The sequence below is a fragment of the Meles meles genome, chromosome 14 (assembly GCF_922984935.1).
Source record: "Meles meles chromosome 14, mMelMel3.1 paternal haplotype, whole genome shotgun sequence".
NCBI classification, from domain to species: domain Eukaryota; kingdom Metazoa; phylum Chordata; class Mammalia; order Carnivora; family Mustelidae; genus Meles; species Meles meles.
In genome coordinates this window covers 74,117,395-74,137,498 of record NC_060079.1, presented here as the reverse complement: position 1 = coordinate 74,137,498, position 20,104 = coordinate 74,117,395, and the positions used below count along the sequence as shown (strand labels likewise).

General features: G+C 41.7%; 1 protein-coding gene across 21 annotated transcripts in view; it reads left to right on the top strand.

The window, feature by feature from the left end:
• Positions 1–20,104, top strand: part of DOCK9 (dedicator of cytokinesis 9) — a 283,179-nt gene that overhangs the window by 248,974 nt on the left and 14,101 nt on the right. For 8 of the 21 annotated variants that reach the window (XM_046028144.1, XM_046028136.1, XM_046028143.1 and 5 more), the window contains exons 44-51: positions 680–737; positions 1,655–1,732; positions 3,300–3,406; positions 14,753–14,875; positions 15,586–15,699; positions 15,920–15,925; positions 16,387–16,422; positions 17,293–17,439. In XM_046028144.1, the coding sequence (XP_045884100.1) occupies positions 680–737; positions 1,655–1,732; positions 3,300–3,406; positions 14,753–14,875; positions 15,586–15,699; positions 15,920–15,925; positions 16,387–16,422; positions 17,293–17,439 (669 nt within the window). The remainder of the gene's footprint in view (positions 1–679; positions 738–1,654; positions 1,733–3,299; positions 3,407–14,752; positions 14,876–15,585; positions 15,700–15,919; positions 15,926–16,386; positions 16,423–17,292; positions 17,440–20,104) is intronic. The other 13 variants (XM_046028150.1, XM_046028154.1, XM_046028149.1 and 10 more) reach the window with 5 other exon arrangements.

Here is a 20,104-nt window from a genome sequence, read left to right as displayed (position 1 = left end):
AGCATAATAAAAGCGAATTCCCTTTTACTACTAGTAGTAATGTTTCTATCATTGTGACAAAGAATCTGGGGCTCAGGCACTAGATTCTGGTTCATTTCCAACAACTATTTTTTACACAACACTGTGGCAACTTCGTGTAAAAAAAAAAAAAGAATTTATTTTTATTTTGTCTTTCATTTTAAAGTGTTTAGAATATTATCTAATTAACATTAAGTTAGAATTTTGGTTTAGAGTTCTGTGTTGGAAAGCAGTTTCTACATCTATTTTTAAGTTGAAAGAAAGCTATTAGCTGCTGACATTTGAACAAATCTCTCTGAGTCTAGGAAGACACATGCCTTTTCTTCAAATGGTCCTCTTTGTACCTTAAGAGAAGTGATGTGGAAATCTTCACTAGAGTAAGAAAAAAAATGCTTTTTTATCTCTTATATTGAAATTTTGTAATTCTAAACAGCAATGAGACTTACCAAACTTATTACCATTAGTCTCCATTTACAATTTACTTCAAAATTTCAGTTTAGGTGAATTGTTCCGGTTTTTCTAAAAGGTAAGACGGCAGCTGTCAGGAAGCCTGGTTTCCTTGAGATCTAATACAAGTCCATGCACTCACTGGAGCTCTGTCTGGGAGCACGGCGACGCGCTCTGTACGTGGTGATTCTGAAGTGTGTGTCTTTTATTTTAGGCAGCCATGTGTTATGTCCATGTCACAGCCCTGGTGGCAGAGTATCTCACACGGAAAGGTGAGGAAGGAGTCCTGTGTTTTGTGAAATGAATATAAAACTATACAGAGCAGCAAAGGCGAGTGAGAGCCATTCAGAAAGATCTGGAAGTGGGGGGGGTGGATTTGTGTGTATGTGTGTGCGCACTGTGTTCGTTGTTTTATTTATTGGTAAGACATTGGGTTGGCTTGGTGGGCATAGCAGAGGTGCCAATGTAAAAAAACTAGATGGCATCTTATTATATAACCTTTACCTGATGGATCTATCTTGCAAAGACTAGTTAATGAGCTTTGCATCTAGGTGTCCTTGAATGGCCAGTGTTGAGTAGACAGAAGATTGATCTTCCCTTAGTTCCCCTGTAACAGTTTTATCAGTCAAATGACAGTTTTAACAGGAGATTATCAGACACCTTTTTTTTTTTTTTTAAGAACCGTAGCCCACTTGGCTTTATTATATGGGTAGGCGGCCTCGCTGGCTAGAAACCTTGCCTCCCCAGGGAAGGAGAGGGCAGGGGTGTGTGAGTGCTGTTCTTTTGTGGATTATATGTTTGTTCCCGGTTGAGCAGACCACGAATCCTTTCATGGGTTCTTTTGGTTAAATACCACTTGCTCGTTTCCATTTCAAAATCAAGAACACCAAGGTTTTTAGAAAAGCTGCTCATGTGTGCCCATGTCCCAGAGCACAGCAGTACCAGATCTGGCTTCTATGAAGTATGTTTACCGAGTGAGAAATGGTATAAAGTCAGATGCCACAGCCGGGGAATTTCTGTATTTCTGGTACAGCTGGCTATTTGGGATGAAATTGAAGGGAACCGAGGCTTGTCCTACATCAGAGCCCCAGAGGAAAAAAAAAATTAAAGAGGGTTTCCATATTCTCTTGCTACTAGCATGATTTCCTGTTGAGACCTTTTGTCAGGTAATACATTTCCTCATGTTTAGAAGCAGACATAGCCCTCCGTCCGGAGCTGCCCCTCTTCCCCTCCAGCCACAGCACCTGTCAGAGGAGGCGCCGGGGAGGTGAGCCTGAGGGTGGGCCCAGCCCCCAGGGCCCCAGCTGCCCCGTGACCTGACACTTAGCGGTGTGGGGATTTTCCCTTGCAACTCTGCATGGATAGACTTGGCTCTCCTTCTCTTCCTTCTTTTCCTCTCCAGTTCCATGGCGGTCTGTCCCTGTGCACAGAAGGGAAGCACTCACGCTGCCCTTGTAGTTACCCCGCTGTAGCTGAGGTGTATATTTTAAATGTGCTCTCTAGCCAGAAACCTGGGTGGTTGGCTTCCGTAATTTTGCTTTTTTGTATGTTAACGTATCCTCAAGCTCCTAGATTAATACTTGTCATGGGGGAGTCTTTGGTCTCAAGGCTTGGAAACCTCGACCATCGGGTAGCTAGAAAAATCTCTGCCTTCACAAATCTACTCTTTCAAGACATGCTTTCAAAATACTCTGTGGTCTTCTTTTCCCCAAAATATGGGAGGTCTCAATCAAGTTTTGAGTTCTGTTTTGTTTTATTGTCAACAGTGGTCTCAGAATAGAGTAGCAAGATGTTTCAAGGCCTTCTGTACTTGACCATTTTTGCCCAGCTGACAGTGTCCGACTGACATATGACTTTTCCCCCAGTGACTGCAAGATAAGTGAAGGGCCCAAATGGGGGGTTTATCTTTTTTTTTTTTTAAGATTTTATTTATTTATTTGACAGAAAGAGAAAGAGAGCACAAACAGGGGGAATGGCAGGCAGAGGGAGAAACAGACTCCCCATGGAGTAGGGAGCCTGATGCGGGGCTCGATCCCAGGACCCCAGGATCACGACCTGAGCCAGAGGCAGACACTTAACTGACTGAGCCACTCAGGCGCCCCAGGGATTTATCCTTATCGGGGTTATTTATCCCAGCTCCAACCTTACAGCATTCCCCCTAGAGAATCAGAGTGCTTGGACCTCTGCAGTATTCATGCTGCCGGTGCTCCTGGTCTCTGGTGGTGGGGAGGACAGGAGACCCATCCTCACCCCTCAGGCAGCAGATAGGGAACCAGCTAAAACAGCCTCTCAGCTCATGGCTGTGGCTGTTGAGTGACCTCCTGGCAGACTGCTTCATGAAGGAGAAGAGCGAGTTCTCATCTGAGCTCCGGGTTACCCTCAGCCACAGTGGGGGAGGTGACACCTTGAAGGAAACAGTACTGTTGGGGGCATGTGTTTCTCTTTGATCGGCTTTGGCTTTATTTTTCTTGGTATCTGAGCACGGGCCACCGTACCCACTCAAATTATTGCTGCTATTTTTAAACTACTGATTTGGACGTAGTCCCTGCTTCAGTTTATTTACAGGTTATTTAAAGATTGCATACATTTTAATAAAGGCGGGTGACAAATTAAAAGGATGAGGAAAGAACTGAGGGAGGAGAAGGCTAGGTATGAGGAGGCAAATGAAGAAAAGCACACAGTGGGTCCCTGTGAGAATGGTGGCCTGAGACATGAGAGACTTCAGAGTCCCTTGTCTCCTTCAAACACAGAAGCATGGCGGGCTGGAAGAACCCTCAGGGTCATCCCACTTACGGGTTACTGACTGGCTCTCTCCCCTGCTGTGTCCGTTCTAGGCATGTTTCGACAGGGATGCACAGCGTTCAGGGTGATCACCCCAAACATAGACGAGGAGGCCTCCATGATGGAAGACGTCGGGATGCAGGATGTCCATTTCAACGAGGTGAGCGCCTCGCCTGCGGGGGTCTTCAGTCCGCCAGCGTCTGGGGGCGGCTGTGCTCTGCCCGCCCCTCGCACGATGGTTTTCTCTCAGCAGCTGCTGCTGCCCACTTCGCTCTGACTAAGCTCATGCTCCAGGCGGCCAAAACAGCCGTGAAAGCTCCGCCATCCCCCTTTCTAGGAATTTCTCCTTTGCTCTGGAAAGAGAGTTTGAGGAGCTCTTTAGGAGGGAAGTGAGGCCAAGAGCTCAAACACGTGTGGGAAAAGGTCCAGCATTTTGACCATAAGGTTTCTCATTCTTTCCAGCCATTAATTTCTCCAGCTCATGGGTTTTATTGCTATTTTAATCTTTTAGCATCACATTCTAACCAGCTGAACTGACCGGCCCCTCAGACTTTTAAATTGGTGTCCCCCACGCTGACTTCTCTCCCATGTCGGCAGACACGCAAAGCCCTGAGCGGCCAGACCGGGCCCAGGGGCTCAGAGCGGTGCCTGGCTCTCTCCACGGGAGTGCCTTAGTCCAGATTTTTCTCACCTGTGGTGAAGGGGAACAGCCAGTCCCGCCCCCAGCAGAAATCAGAAGGTTCCTCATTAGATCACTGTGACAATTCCTGCTACTTTCTTGCCGAAACAGGGTCACCTTGCAGCCACTTACCTGGAACGAGGAAGTTTTAAAATAAAGCCAGGAGTTGGAACAAATGCCAACTTTCTGGCTCTGTTCCCTGAATTTCTTCTTTGGTCACTGTCTGTCAGAAGGGCTTTCCGTGTGTGCCTGCGTCCCCCCAGCTCAGAGCAGAATGGAACAGTCAAGGGCAGCTTGTCGATGCTGCCTGTCTTTTAAATAAAAATAAAATTGTTTCTTCGTGTGCAGAGAAAGAACGGAGAAAGAAGTAAATACCTCTGCTGTTACACTGTTATACTAGTTTTTATGATGTGAAGGTCCTACAATTAATATTTTGACTTTTAATCACGTTCTTGCCAGTAAGTAGGGCCTCGAGCACACACCCTCCATGACATTAACCAGTCCCTAAATCAGTTCAAAGTGTGGTCCAGGAAGCCTGGGGATCCCCGAGACCCTTTCAGGAAGTCTTTGAGGTCCCTCCTTTTCCAATCGGATGTCTGTGGAGGGCTGGACTTCCTTTGTTTATATCATCCAAAACAGCATGTTGAACAGATTGAGTGCGGAAGCAGATACGAGAATGTAGTTTTCTCCTATGATGTCAGACATTAAAGAAAGTTGCAAAAGTGTAAAACAATGCTACTCTTTTCCCTAATTTTTTTTGAACATTTTTTTCATTAAAAAATGTTATTTTTTCATTAACATGGAATAGGTTCATTATTATCTCAAATTAGTAAACCTTGTAGCATTTTCCAGTTGCCATTCCTAATATTATAAATATTGAGACATAACACCCATAATACATAAAAGTTCTCAGTAGTTTTTAGGGAATTTTCAATCATTAAAATATATATATATATATGCATATATATATATATATATTCTCAAGCCGCCCTAGTTTAAAAACCACTGTCATAAATTGTCTAGTCTCAACCTCCTAAATTAAAAAGTGAACATGAGAAAGAAGGATAATATATTGAGTGCACTTCACATTTTAATATTAAAATAATTTTAACCATGATAGATGAAGATTTCTAAGAGTCCCAAAGATGGGGGGGGGGAGACCAGTTAATTATTAAGTGGCATTAACAGTTCAGCTCTCTCTCTACCTTGAAACACCTGAGCAGATAGTAATTTTTAATTTTCACTCTGAAGTGTAAAACCTGTCACTGAGACCGTAAGGCTTGCATACTCTTGACCTTGAAGTCCTCCTTCAAGGCAAGTGTGACTGGGTTTTTCTCTAAGAGGCTCAAATGTATTGTCTCCTTGCAGAAACCACTCATGTCTAGCCCAGTGCCTAGATGGACCTCTGGGGCATTTTGTTTAGAATTTGATAAGGAAAGCAGTGGTACCAAGAACAACTGAAGATTTGAAAGTAAACAGTTCTCAGTAACCGGTCCTTCCTCAGAAGATGAAGCTCAGGTTTACTTATCTGATTAAGTAATAGGCTGGAGTAATCACTGCAGCCTAGGAAATCAAGTCAGGCTTTATTGAGGAAATCTGTGAATGGCACCCAGCCTGAGGGAAAACTAAACATGTGAGAAGGGTAACTTTATTAGTGATTTTCAGAATATGGATTTTCCACCCTGTCCTGGAAGCATAAAGTTGGTAAATGTTTAACAAGGTCCATGGTATGCGACGACCTGTAGCCATTAGGAGGTGACACGGTGGGGTTATCAAGTCCTAAGCAACCCCTGCCTGGCAAGATTGAAGCTAGCGGGGAGTTGAAAGAGGAGCGTGTTCCAGAAGCCAGGAACCAGAAATTGCCACCTACATTTTTGCTTTGGCTACCAGGGTGTTTCAAGAGAAAGGGGAGTTGAACATCTCTCTCCCAGAAGGAGTTCTGGGGAAAGCTGATGGGACAAGGTGTATAACACATAGCCTGATAAAAATCATTGCCCTTTTAATCTGCATTATTAGATGTACTTAAATGCCTTGTGCTCTCCTAACATGGTTTTCATGGAGCTGCATAAGAACACACACTTGTCCTAGCAGCAGACCTCAGTTGGGTTTTCATTGATCAGGGTTCGTCTTCCCTGACTCTGATCTAAAGAGCAGAATCCCTCCCGGCTGCTTTTGATTAGATAAAAAGAAACGTCCCATCCCTGTTTACAGTTCTGTTAGGCAAGTTGGAGCCTGTGCAAATTGAAGAATTCTGAGTCCCTTGTGGTGTCAAAACTCAACACAGAATGGAAGTTTTGAGATCCCTCCTTCAGGATCCCGTGTACAAACAGGCAGCACACTCAGGACATTGAAGAAAGGCTAATAAAGGGACTATTTTGAAAGCTTGGACAGGGTGGAGGGTAACTGACAAGTAATATTGCAGTACCCTCGAGGTTAGCAAGAGCTGGGGTACTACCTCTCACCCTGTGGGCTAGGGGAGGGGAGAGAGAGCAGCTCCACAGGGGGGCCACCTGACGGTGTAGGGGAGAGCTCAGTCCCATATCCCGGCAGGAAGGGGCATGTGCATAGCAACCGCGTCCTCACTCTCCTCCTGCCCTCCAGGCTCCTGCTGGGCTTTCCACTGGCTGAACTCAGCCAGGAGTCGGAGGACAGGGAGCCTAGCCTACAGGCCGGCAGCCCTGATGCATTAACCTCCCAGCACACAGAGCTAGGAAGGATGGGCCAAGAGGGACTCTGGAAGGGGAAATAGAAAACACAGTTCATCCTCACTATTTGCCCACTTGCTAAAATTTCTTTGTAACCCCAAAATTGACATCGATGTAGACACTTTTGTAGTCATGCAGGTCATTGCAATAGTGACTAGTGAACTTCACCCATGGAACAAGTCTAAATGGTCTACCCTTGGTTCATACCAGGACATACTGGCCCTCTTCATTTTGCAAATATTTACTGAGCTTCCCTGGCACTGAACTGGGTGCTGGAGATAGAAATGTGAGTGCAATATGGTCTTTGCCCTGGCACACTATACTGCGTCCAGTGCTTTCTTCGCATTGAGGAGAAGCACCAAAACCATGGTCCCTTATAGACTGAATGGAAAGTTGTCTGACTTTGTGACCTGGAAATTTCTATATTTACGTACATTGATTCATCCCCTAAACTAGCTGTGTGCCATGTGCTAGCTTGGGGTTATATAAGTGATGTGCCTGCCTCAGAAAGTGACACCTGGTTCAGTAATCCTCAAATTCTCATATGCTTAGTTAGAAGTTACTTAGATTCCTATTACAGATAGATATTTCCAGCCTTACCGCTCTGCCAGTCCCCAGATTCGGTTGGTTGACTGTGGTGCCTGGGAATCTGTATTTTAACAAGCAACTCAAATGAGTATTTTGCTGCAAAAGGTTCTCAACTCTCTCTTGAAAAACAATAATGTGGTGGACATGTGAATTAAGCCATAAAGTATACCGTTGCCCAAGCATTTGCATTTACACTTACATTATTTTTTTTTTTAAGATCTTATTTATTTATTTAAAGTGAGCACAAGCAGGAGGAATGGCGGCAGAAGCAGAATCAGGCTCCCTGCTGAGCAAGGAGCCGGATGCGGGACTCGATCCTAGGACCCAGGGATTATGACCTGAGCCGAAGGCAGACACAACCAACTAAGCCACCCAGGCATCTGTGTTTCTGTTATTTCTAAATGGCAGATAATAGGGACAACATCTAGGTTCATAAATAAGGTTAGATTAAATTAATCAATGCAAGATGGAAAAATTGGCATATAAATAAAAATGTTTAAATCCCCTGCGCATACATAGGCACTTTTGTGAACACACACCCTCACATACAACATTAGTGTGCTATTTCCACAGACAGGTGCTTAGTGACCTCAGTCGCATGGTTGGGGCACACTTAAAAATCAAATGGGCTGCTGACATTTTAAACAGTGGTCTCAGTGGCTCATGAGCTTGGTACGCCTGAGATCTTTTTAGGATCAATCTAGTAACATAAAATGTGAGCTTTGTGGATTAGTTCATTGAGGGTTTTTTTTTTTTTTTCCCCAACCAGTAATTACTTACAGTTCTTGGCATGTACTGGCAATTTAGGAAATATATCTTGGCCTTTCAATTTTAAGCAAGGTGATAAAACCATCAAGCTTTCTATATAACCACGTTCAAGGTCATCACTCTCTGACCACTGTCTGGATTAGCTCTGGTTTTCAGGTGCAGTGACTGCTGGAAATTCTAAGTAAATTAATACATGGGATTTCTGCCGAGAGTATCATTCATATATGACCCAGAGTTTAGTTACTATGACATCATAGTTCCTATGACTCTATAATTTTGTGTTCACACATGGTCTCTCAAGCTGAACTCTCTTTGATTATTGGTTCTTTCTTTCTTTCTTTCTTTCTTTTTTTACTGGTTATTTCTGTTCAAAGAATTATTACTTGATGCACCAGTCCTAAATGTCTAGGTGTATATAGAGTTGACATTAACCTGAATAATTTACCTTACTAAATTAAACCTTGGTGTTCAGGAATCCATATTCTACTTTTATGAAAGGCCTTATGTTTTCTTATAGAAGCTATTTTTAGTTTGGGTATTTTTTTCCCCCAGAGATTTGTGTATTTGCGAGGTAGGGGGAGGGGCAGAGGGAAAGGATCTTCAAGCAGACTCCCTGCTGAGCACAGAGCCCAGTACAGGGCTCCATCCCACCATCGATGGGATCATGACCTGAGCGAAAACCAAGAGTCGGACACTTAATTGACTAAGCCACCCAGGCGCCCCTTAGTATGTTTTTTAGTAAATCTATATAGACATTGCTCTTTGTAGTATATATTATCATTTCTTTATATTAATAACTGATGATCAGACTGATAAGCTATAGGTCTGCATCCTGAATCAGAGAAAAAGATAAAAATAATGTCGAGTAGCATAAAAAAGTTGATGATGTGTTATTTCCTAATTCCTGATTGCCATCAAATTGCAATACTTATTTCACTTATTTACTAAGCTCTACTGGCATTATCAAATGTTCTCATTTTCCAGCCATTCTGGAGGAGTTTTCCTGGTCATAGTGCATCTTTCTGAACCAAATATGACCGATTTTTCCAAAATTAACTCAGTTGCCTATGGTATTGATATGTTACTTGAATTCCGTTTCATTGTTATTAAACTTTCCACACGTTTCAGGTTTGACTGAACAAGAGTAAGAATAGTATTCAAATCCTAGACTCCCAGTTTGGGGCATTTGGCCCATAAAGTCTATTTAATATATATTTATTAAGTGCCAAAATCTTGGGCCACTTAAAATATACCTGAAAGTCTGCTGTAAAGATACCTTACATAAATAGACAGAAGATCATTTCAAAATCAAGTAACATCTTCCTTATAGAATACTTCATCATTGTGGTAGTTGACATATGCCTGTATGTTTTTTCATATCTCAAAATTATCTACATTTAATTAATTTATTTTTGACATAAAAAACTTTGAGTATAGCTAGTTAGTCTGTTTAAATCCTTTCCACACCACCACGCCACAGTCTCATCCCTTGCCACTCCCTAATTTAGATTTTAACCCCTCAGTCTACTTGTAAATTTCTCACCCACCATGCTGCCCTCCCCTCCCATATCTTTTGCCAATGTCGTTCCCTCTCCCTGGAATGTCTCCCCTCTCTTCTTCCTACTTCCACCTTTTACCTTCACCTTACTAACTCCTGATCATTTGTGAGACTCAGTCACCACTCTCTAGAACACTCTGCGTCTCTCCTTTCCCACATCACTAGATGGATACCATTCCTGTCTGTATCCCTGATTGCCTGCATGTTTCTTTATCAGCACTTACCGCATTTTTTGTAATCTTTTTATGGATCAGTCTTCATACTGGACTCTTTGAGAGCAGGAAGTGCTTTATTCACTGATCATTGGCCTCCCCAGGATTCACCCAGAGACACACTGACTACTGTTAAATAAATAAACCCCTACTGCTCTCAGTTCAGAGCATCTACCCTTGTGACTTGCAGTTTGGGCATGTATTTGAAATCACTGTTTTCCTCGACCTTAGTATCTTGACATGTACCTTACGTCTTCAGTTGGTGGTCATAAGTCTCTAGGACATCAGTGCTAGCTGCTCTGAAGGTGGTGGTCAAGAGGACTAAATAAAATTTTACCCACCAAAATGCTCTGAAAACTATAAATTTCTTTGAATAAATGTCTTTGAAGTCCTCCTCCTCAAAACAAATCTCATTTATGTGACATAGCCTAATAAACCATCTAAAATATGCCTTCCACATTTATGGAAAAATCTACAGAACCATTTTTATAAAATACAGAAACTTAATTTTGTTTATATAAATGTGTTTTATAACCCTAGTATCAAGCACAGTGCCTTGCACATAGTAACTGCTTGGTAAAATGTGTGAGTGAATGAAAGAAAGAATCAGGTTAACAATGCGGTAGTTACTACTCCTAGTTATAACTTTCATAATTCTTTGAGAGGAATTTTCCATTTTCTGTGAGATTAATATTAAAATGACTCCAGATGCTTATTGTGCTGTAACTGCTAGAGCATGGAATTAAGAATCTGTAGGTCTCTCTGGTCCCATCCACAAATGGCATCATCATCATGTATTCACACTTTTAATGTGAATTATCATATACTGGTGGAACCAATTATAATTTTTTCCAGAAGGTTTACATTTCTCTTTGAACAAAGCCCAGTATCAAGAAAAGGGGCCAAATGAATAGTCTGTAAATTAAACCTAAGGATAGTTTTAAAATGGGTTAAGTTCCATTTGACTTCCATTATCAGAAGAATGTCTTGGATGTACGATATTCTCATCCCTGATAGGGAATTGAGCCTTCCAGAATTCTTCCACCTCACTCATAGTCCCTCAGCAACCCTGAGAAAGAAGATGCTCAAAAACTACCCAGTAACAACGTCTTTGACCTAAGTATGCAAGCAGTGCAAGGCTGTTAGCTCGCTCCCCAACAGCAAAGGGCAGCTATGAATAATACTGTTATATTACTAAGGAATATGCAGACTAATTCATTCCTCCAAGAAATTCCCAATCACAAATATGTGTGTAGCACTGTGGGATATTACATAGCCCCGTGGAAGTAAGATACCATTTTTTAAAAAACACTGCGAAGTAGAAAGCAAAGATTGAAATAGGAGAGATTTGCTTAACTGGCCTTGAATTTAACCACACAGCATTTATAGTTTTCAGAGCATTTTGGTGGGTAAAACTTTATTTAATCCTCCTGACCACCAAATTAGGTTAGACCTTTATTATATCCCCAGTTTTACTGATATGGAAAGGTAAGTATATTGATACTGACATTATACAGGTTTTATCTAGCTTTTTATAATTAGCAGACAGGGAGAATAATCATAAACATTTGTCGTGCTTAGCCTGGGCAGATTCTCTTATTGGAAAAGATTTGAGACAAAACTAAGAAAGACGTACATCTTTATAATAATACACATGCATGAGGAGAAGAGATGGTTTAGAACCTTTTCTGATTTCTTCTTTGTCTGTAGCTGTTACGGTAGTTACTATGTAATGTTTAGTGTTTACACTGAAAAGACCAGCAATAAAAGTATAAGACAACTGGTATACCTCTTTATAAGCTTTGGCTCAGAGTATAGTCATACTGATGATGATTTTATGATTTGTATGTTGTAAACACGACAGAAGAGTTAAATGCCTTACTTTAAAGATCCTTTTTTTTTTCCAAGTCAGACAGTATTTTCTGGTAAATTGATTCCCAACTGCTTTAGAAATGTTTACCGTTGGGGCGCCTGGGTGGCTCAGTCGGTTAAGCATCTGACTCTTGATGTTACCTCAGGTCTTGATCTCAGGGTCATGAGTTCAAGCACCACATTGGGCTCCATGCTGGGTGTGTAGCCTACTAAAAAATATATATATGTATATATATTTTTTTTCTTTGGATCTATAAACTGTAAGCATTAGGCCTGGAATGAAGCATTGGGTTAAGAATACTGTTACGCTGAAAAAAATAAATAAAATGGAAAAAAAAAAAAAAAGAATGAAAAACAAAGGTCCTGTCCTTTATTTACGGTATAATAGAGGATACGAAACATGTTTAGTATATGTGCTGCCGAAGCGAGCACGAGGATACGAAACATGTTTAAAGGCAACTGCCTTAAAAGATACATTATTGGATTTAATCAGGCAAAATATAAACAAGAAAAATAAACCATGACCAAGTAAGGTTTACCTTGGAATGTACTCACTGTTGGTTCAACATTAGAAAACCAATTCATATAATTCACTCTGTTATTAAAACTGATTTACAGATTCAGAGCAGTTCTGGTCACACTCCCATCTGGAGTTTTGGTAGAAATTGACAAAATTAATTTTAAAATTTATATGGAAAAGCAAAGGAACTAGACTAGCCAAAGCAGTTTTGGAAAAGTTCCGAGAGTCACACTATCTGCCTTTTAAGGTTATTATAAAGCGTTGGTTCTCAGTTGAGATGATTTTGCCCCCATCCCTTGGGGAACTTTTGGTAATGTCTGGAAATGGTTTTTAATGTCACAGTTTGGGGAAAGGGAGAAGGAGAAGGTACTGCTGGTGGTGTCTTGTAGAAGGTAACGTGCTGCTAAACATTCTGTAGGGCACGGGACAGACCCCAGGACAAAGAGTTGTGTGGCTCTAGATATTATTAGTGTCACTGTGGAGACACCCTTCTGCAAAGCTGGAGTAGTAATCCAGACAGGGTGGTATTGGCACAGATTAGACATCTCTATCAGTGGAACAAAATACAGAAGCCAGAAATAGATCCACACACGTATGGTTCGGTCGATTTTTTCCCCCAGTCATTCAGATAATACAATTTATTTTCTTTGCTTTAGTAGAACACATAGTATATTTGAGACCTAGAGGAGACAGTTTTTTAACACTTTTCTTGTCTTTTTTTCCTTTTTTTCTTTTAAATTCAATTAATTAATACATAGTGTATTATTAGTTTCAGAGGTAGAGTTCAGTGATTCGGTGATCATCAGTCTTAAATAATACCCAGTTCTCATTACATCACGTGCCCTCCTTAATGTCCATCACCCAGTTACCCCCATCTCCCCCCTACCCCCAGGAACCCTCCTATGATGAATTGTAGGTTCAGGTGATTTTTGACAAGGATTCAAAGGCAGTTCCGTGGAGAAAGGATAGCATTCATCAAATGGTATTGGAATAATTGGACATTCATTTAAAAAAAATGACCCATACTTTACACTATATTCAGAAATTACTCCATGGATCATAGACTTAAGTGTAAAACTGTAAAACTCCTGGAAGAAAACATAAGGAGAAAATCTTTATGGACTTGTATTGAAGATTTTTCTTAGTATGTAAAGCACAACCCAGAAAATTAAAAACTTGATGAACTTCATCAGAATCAAAAACTTCTGCTCTTCAAAAGACACTGTCAAGAAAACCCAGACACAAACCGCAGCCTGGGAGAAAATTACAAACCGTGTGCCTGAAAACGGACATTTATGTAAAATATGTAAAGAATTCTCAAAACTCAATAAACAACCCAGTAGAAAAGTGAGCCAAAGATTTGAATAAACACTTCACCAAAGCTATAGAGATGACAAAGAAGCACATTAAAATGTGCTCAATGACATTGATGAAATCCCACTCAAATGGGCTTCAACAATAAAGGTTGAGTAAATTGACTTCCATTAGGAAATCCCAGAAAGACAGACAGCAATCACTGTGAATGTTTAACAGAGTTATCCATGATGCAGCTGCTTTGGGAAGGAGGGGGAGCTCCACTCTGTTAGTAGGGCACATGGGCCCCTGGCTGGCTCTGAGATGGTTGTTGGCCTCAGTCAGGCTCCTTGGTACCTGTCGAGTCTAGGCCAGTGAGAACACTTCCTTCCCAGCATTCTGGGACAAGGTCCTAAAATTCACCCTGATGGGCCCGTTCAGGTCACATTCCACAGATGATGAAGCAATGACTGAGGCCAGGAAGTAGATTCATGCTAATTAGTTTACACCTGAGCCACATGCCCTAACCCCTGAGTCATGGGAAGTGTTAGCTCCTCCCAAAGTCCAAGGACTTTTATTAAGAGGTGGGTGACTACCCAAACTTCAGCAGATAGAAACTTCCAAGGAAAGGTTGTTGGTGAGGCTGGCATCATGCCTTCCATGTGCCATCACTAAATTGTTCCGAGATGCTTGACTTGGCTTGAAGTCACACTTAGTAATTTCATGTCTCAGCATTGTCATTGTTTCTCAGAAAGGAAAAAATTAAAATTTTGTTCTTTTTTTTTTTAAAGGTTTATTTATTTACTTTAGAAAGAGAGCAGAGAGGAGAGGAGAGCGAGAGAGAGAATCTTAAGCAGGCTCCCTGCCGAGCACGGAGCCCAATAGAGGGCTCGATCCCACAATCCGCAGATCATGATCCAAGCCAAAATCAAGAGTCAGACCCCAACCGACTGAATCACCTCGGTGCCCCCGGGGGGAAAAAATTCTCTAAATTATAATTATAAGAAGAGAACCAAACATGGATTGAGAGGCTGTGTGAAGCTATCAGTGTCCATTTTTTCCCATGGTATATAACTATTACACAGGCATATAATGTGACCCTTCATTTACGCTTACAAATGTTTGGAAAGTGGCTCATTAAAAAAGAATGTAGTGAGCTATTTATTACAAGTGTGGAAGTTAGTGTTTAGAAGTAATGTATTTTGAAATTTTCCTCCTAGCCATCTTAACTGGTTAAGCATTCTGCAAAGAATACAATGTCGTGTTTCCTGTAACACTCTTCTCTGGCCCGTGGCCTTCTTTCTTGATCAGGATGTGCTCATGGAGCTTCTAGAGCAGTGTGCGGATGGACTCTGGAAGGCTGAACGCTATGAGCTCATCGCTGACATCTATAAACTCATCATCCCCATTTACGAGAAACGAAGAGATTTCGAGGTATCAGAGTGGTCTGTTTTTTCCTGTTTGAGAGGACAGTGGGGTGACACATACACCCAAACCTTCTTCCATGCAAAGAGAGCAAGCAGGCCGTGGTCAGAGGTGACCTGTGGTCTCTGACCCTCCGTGGGACGCTGGAGGTCACCACCTGCAGAGCCATTATACATGGTCCGTACGGACGCCAAATCTCAGAAAACAAGGATTGGCAATTGTGGCACCCCAGTTTTGAAAGGTTGCCAAGAACCGAGTTTTGCAATCACCAGGTTCCTTCTTCCTCAGAGCTCCTCCTTGCTCCCTCCACACGGGAAGCTATTGTCCCTGCCACCATTCCTGGGCTGGGGAGGTGGTCCAGCTTCTCGTAGCTTACCAAAGAAAGTAGGAAAAGCAAAGACTAAAATCGTGATTTGTAGGACTAATTTGCCATCTCTGACAGTTGATGTTAACTTGAAAACAGAGGTTGCTTCCTGCAACGTGGAGATTTAATGGATCCTCAATATGCAAAATAGCTCTTTGGGTAGAAAATATTATAATTGAAAAGTGATCATTACCAATTATGCACTCGAGACACTCTTGATTTTTTTTTTTTTTTTGCATTTTGTTTCTTTTACTCAAGTCCAAGGAATTTTTACCTCTGTGATCTTGTTTAATTGTTTTAAATCTGATTCTACTCGTTGCAAGTGGGAGGAAATGGGTTTTGTTCTGCTTTTCAGAGGCTGGCCCATCTGTATGACACACTACACCGGGCCTACAGCAAAGTGACCGAGGTCATGCACTCGGGCCGCAGGCTCCTGGGGACATACTTCCGAGTGGCCTTCTTTGGACAGGTAAGCCTCCTCTCTGTTCTGCAGCCCTCCTAAGTCCTTGTTTTTGTTTTGTTTTGTTTTTGCTTTTTTAATTCTATGAAGTTACATTTTATAAATTTTTCTGTTTTCTATAAATGCTAATTTGATGAATTTGTCATATTTAGTATGATTCTTATCTTCCTTGGCAGTAAACTCTCTGCTTTTTTTTTTCTTCCTGTCCTTTCTTTATTACTTTCTTAAGGCAGCGGTAAGTTCTCCCTCCATAAGACATTTTTAGCACACGTTTGGTACCTCAGTGTGGTTTGCAAGTTTCCTTTTCCAGTCTGTATGTATATCTGTCTGGTCATTACAAACTCCAAAAAAAAAAAAAAAATTAACATTTTATTCCATTTACAGAAATAAATCACCTGTTTCCTTACACATCTGTACTGCATGTTTTAAAATGAAAATTAAGACTTTTCCGGTTTCCTGTGTTCCCTGTGCACCTATCTTTTGTAGTATAGTATCTCCACAAGTTTATTTACCCTTGTCATAGTTTAGAAACCCTGTGGAAAAGGGTTCATTTAAATTTAACTGCAAGTTTAACCTCCAAGTCTCTAACATGATTAAATGGCATTAAGTTATAATCATTTATTTAGGGTGTGTGGTTTTCTATGAGCATTATATAACCTTCGATTTACCCTGTTATTGTCTTTTATAACTTTATAGCAATACCAGTTCACAGACAGTGAAACAGATGTGGAGGTAATTATAGTAAATGCTTAAAAAGCAAGTAATGTAGTGAAATTACTGCATCTAAACTCCTAGTTTGATGTGGGTGTTATTTGTCTCATGTTAGCCTGCATTTTTTTTTCATATACCGTGTATTTTGCACCATTTTCTCTTTTATTTTAGATAAGAAACTTTTTTTTCTCATTTCTTTCAAGTATTAACCCCAATCTGGACTTTAAAATTTTCAACCTTTTTCACTTCCCATGCAATTCTAAGCCTTTTTGTATTCAGACATGATGGGTGCTGAACCACATGCCAACCGGTGAGAGCGAAACTGTTTTCTGATTATCGTGCTCCAGCCCTTTCATATTTTTCTCATAAATAAAGCAAAACAGAACTTACACACCCTTCAGATAACTTTTGCGGAACCTGCTCCAGACTGGAATGTTTTTGTTTATGCCGAAAAGTCCTGTGTACATGGGGGAGGCCAGTGAGGGGAGAATATGTGCGTTTCTGAGGTCCGCCCGGAGCAGGCTGCCGAACCACTGTTAGTGAGTTCTGCTTCTTGGGAATGTGAAACAGGCTTGAATCCCATCATTCGATCCCAAGAGAAGTCTTGAATCCCTGATCCTCCATTTCACTCAACACTTAATGACAGCATTCTTGAATGAGTTTGCAGTTCTGTGTTTTCCTTTATCTTTGCAGCCCGACTTCACATTATTATCATTTTCCCTTCCTCTTCAGAAAGCCTGTTGAAGTAGGATTTTGTTTTAGACTCATCCTCCCCACTCCTGCTTTTTTTTTTGCTTTTTTTTTTTAACCCATATAACACAAGCATCTTTCCTGGGTGGTAAACCTAGGGCTTATAATTGGGAATAGCTCTGATTGTGCTTTATGTCACAGGGATTCTTTGAAGATGAAGATGGAAAAGAATATATTTACAAAGAACCCAAACTCACGCCTCTGTCAGAAATTTCCCAGAGACTCCTTAAACTTTACTCAGATAAATTTGGTTCTGAAAATGTCAAAATGATACAGGATTCTGGCAAGGTATGACCATGTTTGGGAATATTTTATAGCAATATAATACTGTATTATTGATTGATGATGCGTGATTGGTCATATGTATTCATAAATGTGTATAGTGGGGGAGAAACAGGAAAAATTAAGAATGGTTGGCCTTGAGTAACAAGTGTAATTTTTTTCTTCTTGACACCTTTCTGTGATTTCTGACGTCCTTCATTAAGTAAAGATTTCATTATTTTAAAAAGATTATTTTTTTACAGGACGCCTAGGTGTTTCAGTCAGTTAAGCATCTGCCTTTGGCTCTGATTATGATCCTAGGGTGCTAGGATTGAGTCCCACGTCGGGCTCCTTGCTCAGTGGGGAGTCTGCATCTCCCTCTGCCTACCCCGCTAGTGCTCGTGCATTTTCTCTCTCCCTCTCTGAAAAAATAAATAAATAAAATATTTAAAAACAAAAGATACCTTTTACAAAGTAACGTCTGAAAGGATATACCACTTTCAGCATGATGATGGACAGATGGACAGACTGACAGACAGACCAAGGAAGGAACTAACGAGCCAGCATGTTTGTAGGAATAAGATCTAGGATTTCTGTTTAAAGCGGGTGTCCTCTGCTGTATTGCTCTTAGGAAGACCTTTTCTGAAATTATACGTTTCTATACGTTTCTCTGTATATTTATGTGTTCCACTGTCTTTGGGACATCTCCAGGAAGTTGAGTATCCCTTTGTTTCCTGAAATTCAGGCCGAGGTAGAGCTCCTGTTTTTTGCCTTAAAAATGTCCTCCTGCTAGGGCGCCTGGGTGGCTCAGTGGGATAAGCCTCTGCCTTCGGCTCAGGTCATGATCCCAGAGTCCTGGGATGGAGTCCCGCATCAGACTCTCTGCTCAGCAGGGGGCCTGCTTTCCTCTCTCTCTCTCTCTCTGCCTGCCTCTCTGCCTATTTGTGATCTCTCTCTGTCAAATAAATAAATACAATCTTTAAAAAAAAAAGTCCTCCTGCTAAATAAAAAGCCAAACAAATGAATAAACAAACACAAAGCAGAATCCGAACATAAATACAGAGAACAAACCAGTGTTTGCCAGGAGGGAAGGGGGCGGAGCCATGGGCAAAATGGCTGAAGGGGAGTAGGGGATGCGGACTTCCGGTTAGAAGCACAGCGCCAGGAATGTGGTCAGTGCTACTGTGGTAGTGTCGGGTGACAGATGGTAGCTGCATTTGTGGGGCACGGCTTAACATATAGAAATGTTGAATCACCATGTTGTACACCTGAAACTAATGTAATATTGTGTGTCAGTTACACTTCAGTTTAAAAATAATAAAAATTGGGGCACCTGGGTAGCTCATTTGGTTAGACATCTGACTCCTGGTTTTGGTTCTGATGATGATCTCATGGGTCATGAGATCAAGCCCTGTGTGGGCCTTTGTGCTCAGTGGAGAGTCGGCTTGAAGATTTTCTCCCTCCCCCCCCACCCCCTGCTCCCAGCTCATGCATGCACACACATACTCCCTCTCTCTAAAATAAATAAATCTTTAAAAGAAATAAAATAAAAATAATGTAAATAAATAAATATTAAATATTAAGCAAACAAAAATGTCTTCCTGCTCAGTTTCCAGCAGTGATAAGCTCTACATCCTTCTAAATTCACCCTTTTGGGGGAATCCCTGGTTCATTTTCCATCCTGAGCCTTGCTTTGGAAATCCTAGTCTCTGAAATCTGTTTCCTTGAGGCCCTTTTTTTCCTCCAGGGAAGCATCTTCCAGTTTCCTGCCCAACTGGTAGATTGGGGACAAGGAAACAGGTAATTCTGGATTCTGGATGCAGGACCTGAGCAAGGGTTGAAGGTCCCATGTTCACTCTGCAAGCTTTGACCTGCTTGCCCTGTGTTCTGCTCTGTACCTTTGCCCCTGCTTTCTGCTGAGACTGGTAAACCTACTTAGACTTTTTCCAGACCAGTTTCTCCAAGGGGCAACCTCTTCTGTCTTGTGGGGTGGGGACAAGGGAAGGGAACCTGGAGTTTGGCCACTCCAAATAGACTTTGGCCACTCGTCTTGGTTTCCACCTTACTCCTCCCCCAGTCACCCTAATCCTATTGCTGGTCTTTCTAAACATCAGTCCATTCAGGCAGCTGTAACAAACACCGGAGACTGGGCAGCTTTTAAACAACAGAAATTGCTCATAGTTGCAGTGGTTGGGAAGTCCAAGATAAGGCACAGATTTTGTGCCTGGTGAGCTGCTTCTTCCTGGTTCACAGACAACCGTCTCCTCTCACTGTGTCCTCACATGGTAGAAGGGGACAGGAAGCTCTTTGGGGCCCCTAATATAAGGGCATGAATCCCACTCCTGGGGGCATCACCCTCATGACTTAATCACCTCCCACCTGTCAGTACCATCACATTAAGGTTAAGATTTCACCCTGAGAATTTGGTGGGAGCATAGAGGGTTAGTCCATAGCAGCAGGCTTCTGAAAGGGGCTCTGACTCACTGGCTACCCCTCTCTGTGGGAACTTAGACAAGAACTGCTACTGTGACTGGGTGCTGTTTTCCCCAGGACTCTTTGTCCCACCTACATGGGAAAACAGGGACCCTGCCAGGTTGAGTAGCACACCTCCATGCAGGTGCCTTCTAGAAATTCAGTAAACGCCCTCATCCACTGCTATCTTCTCTCCTCCTCCTTGCTCCTCACAGGTTAA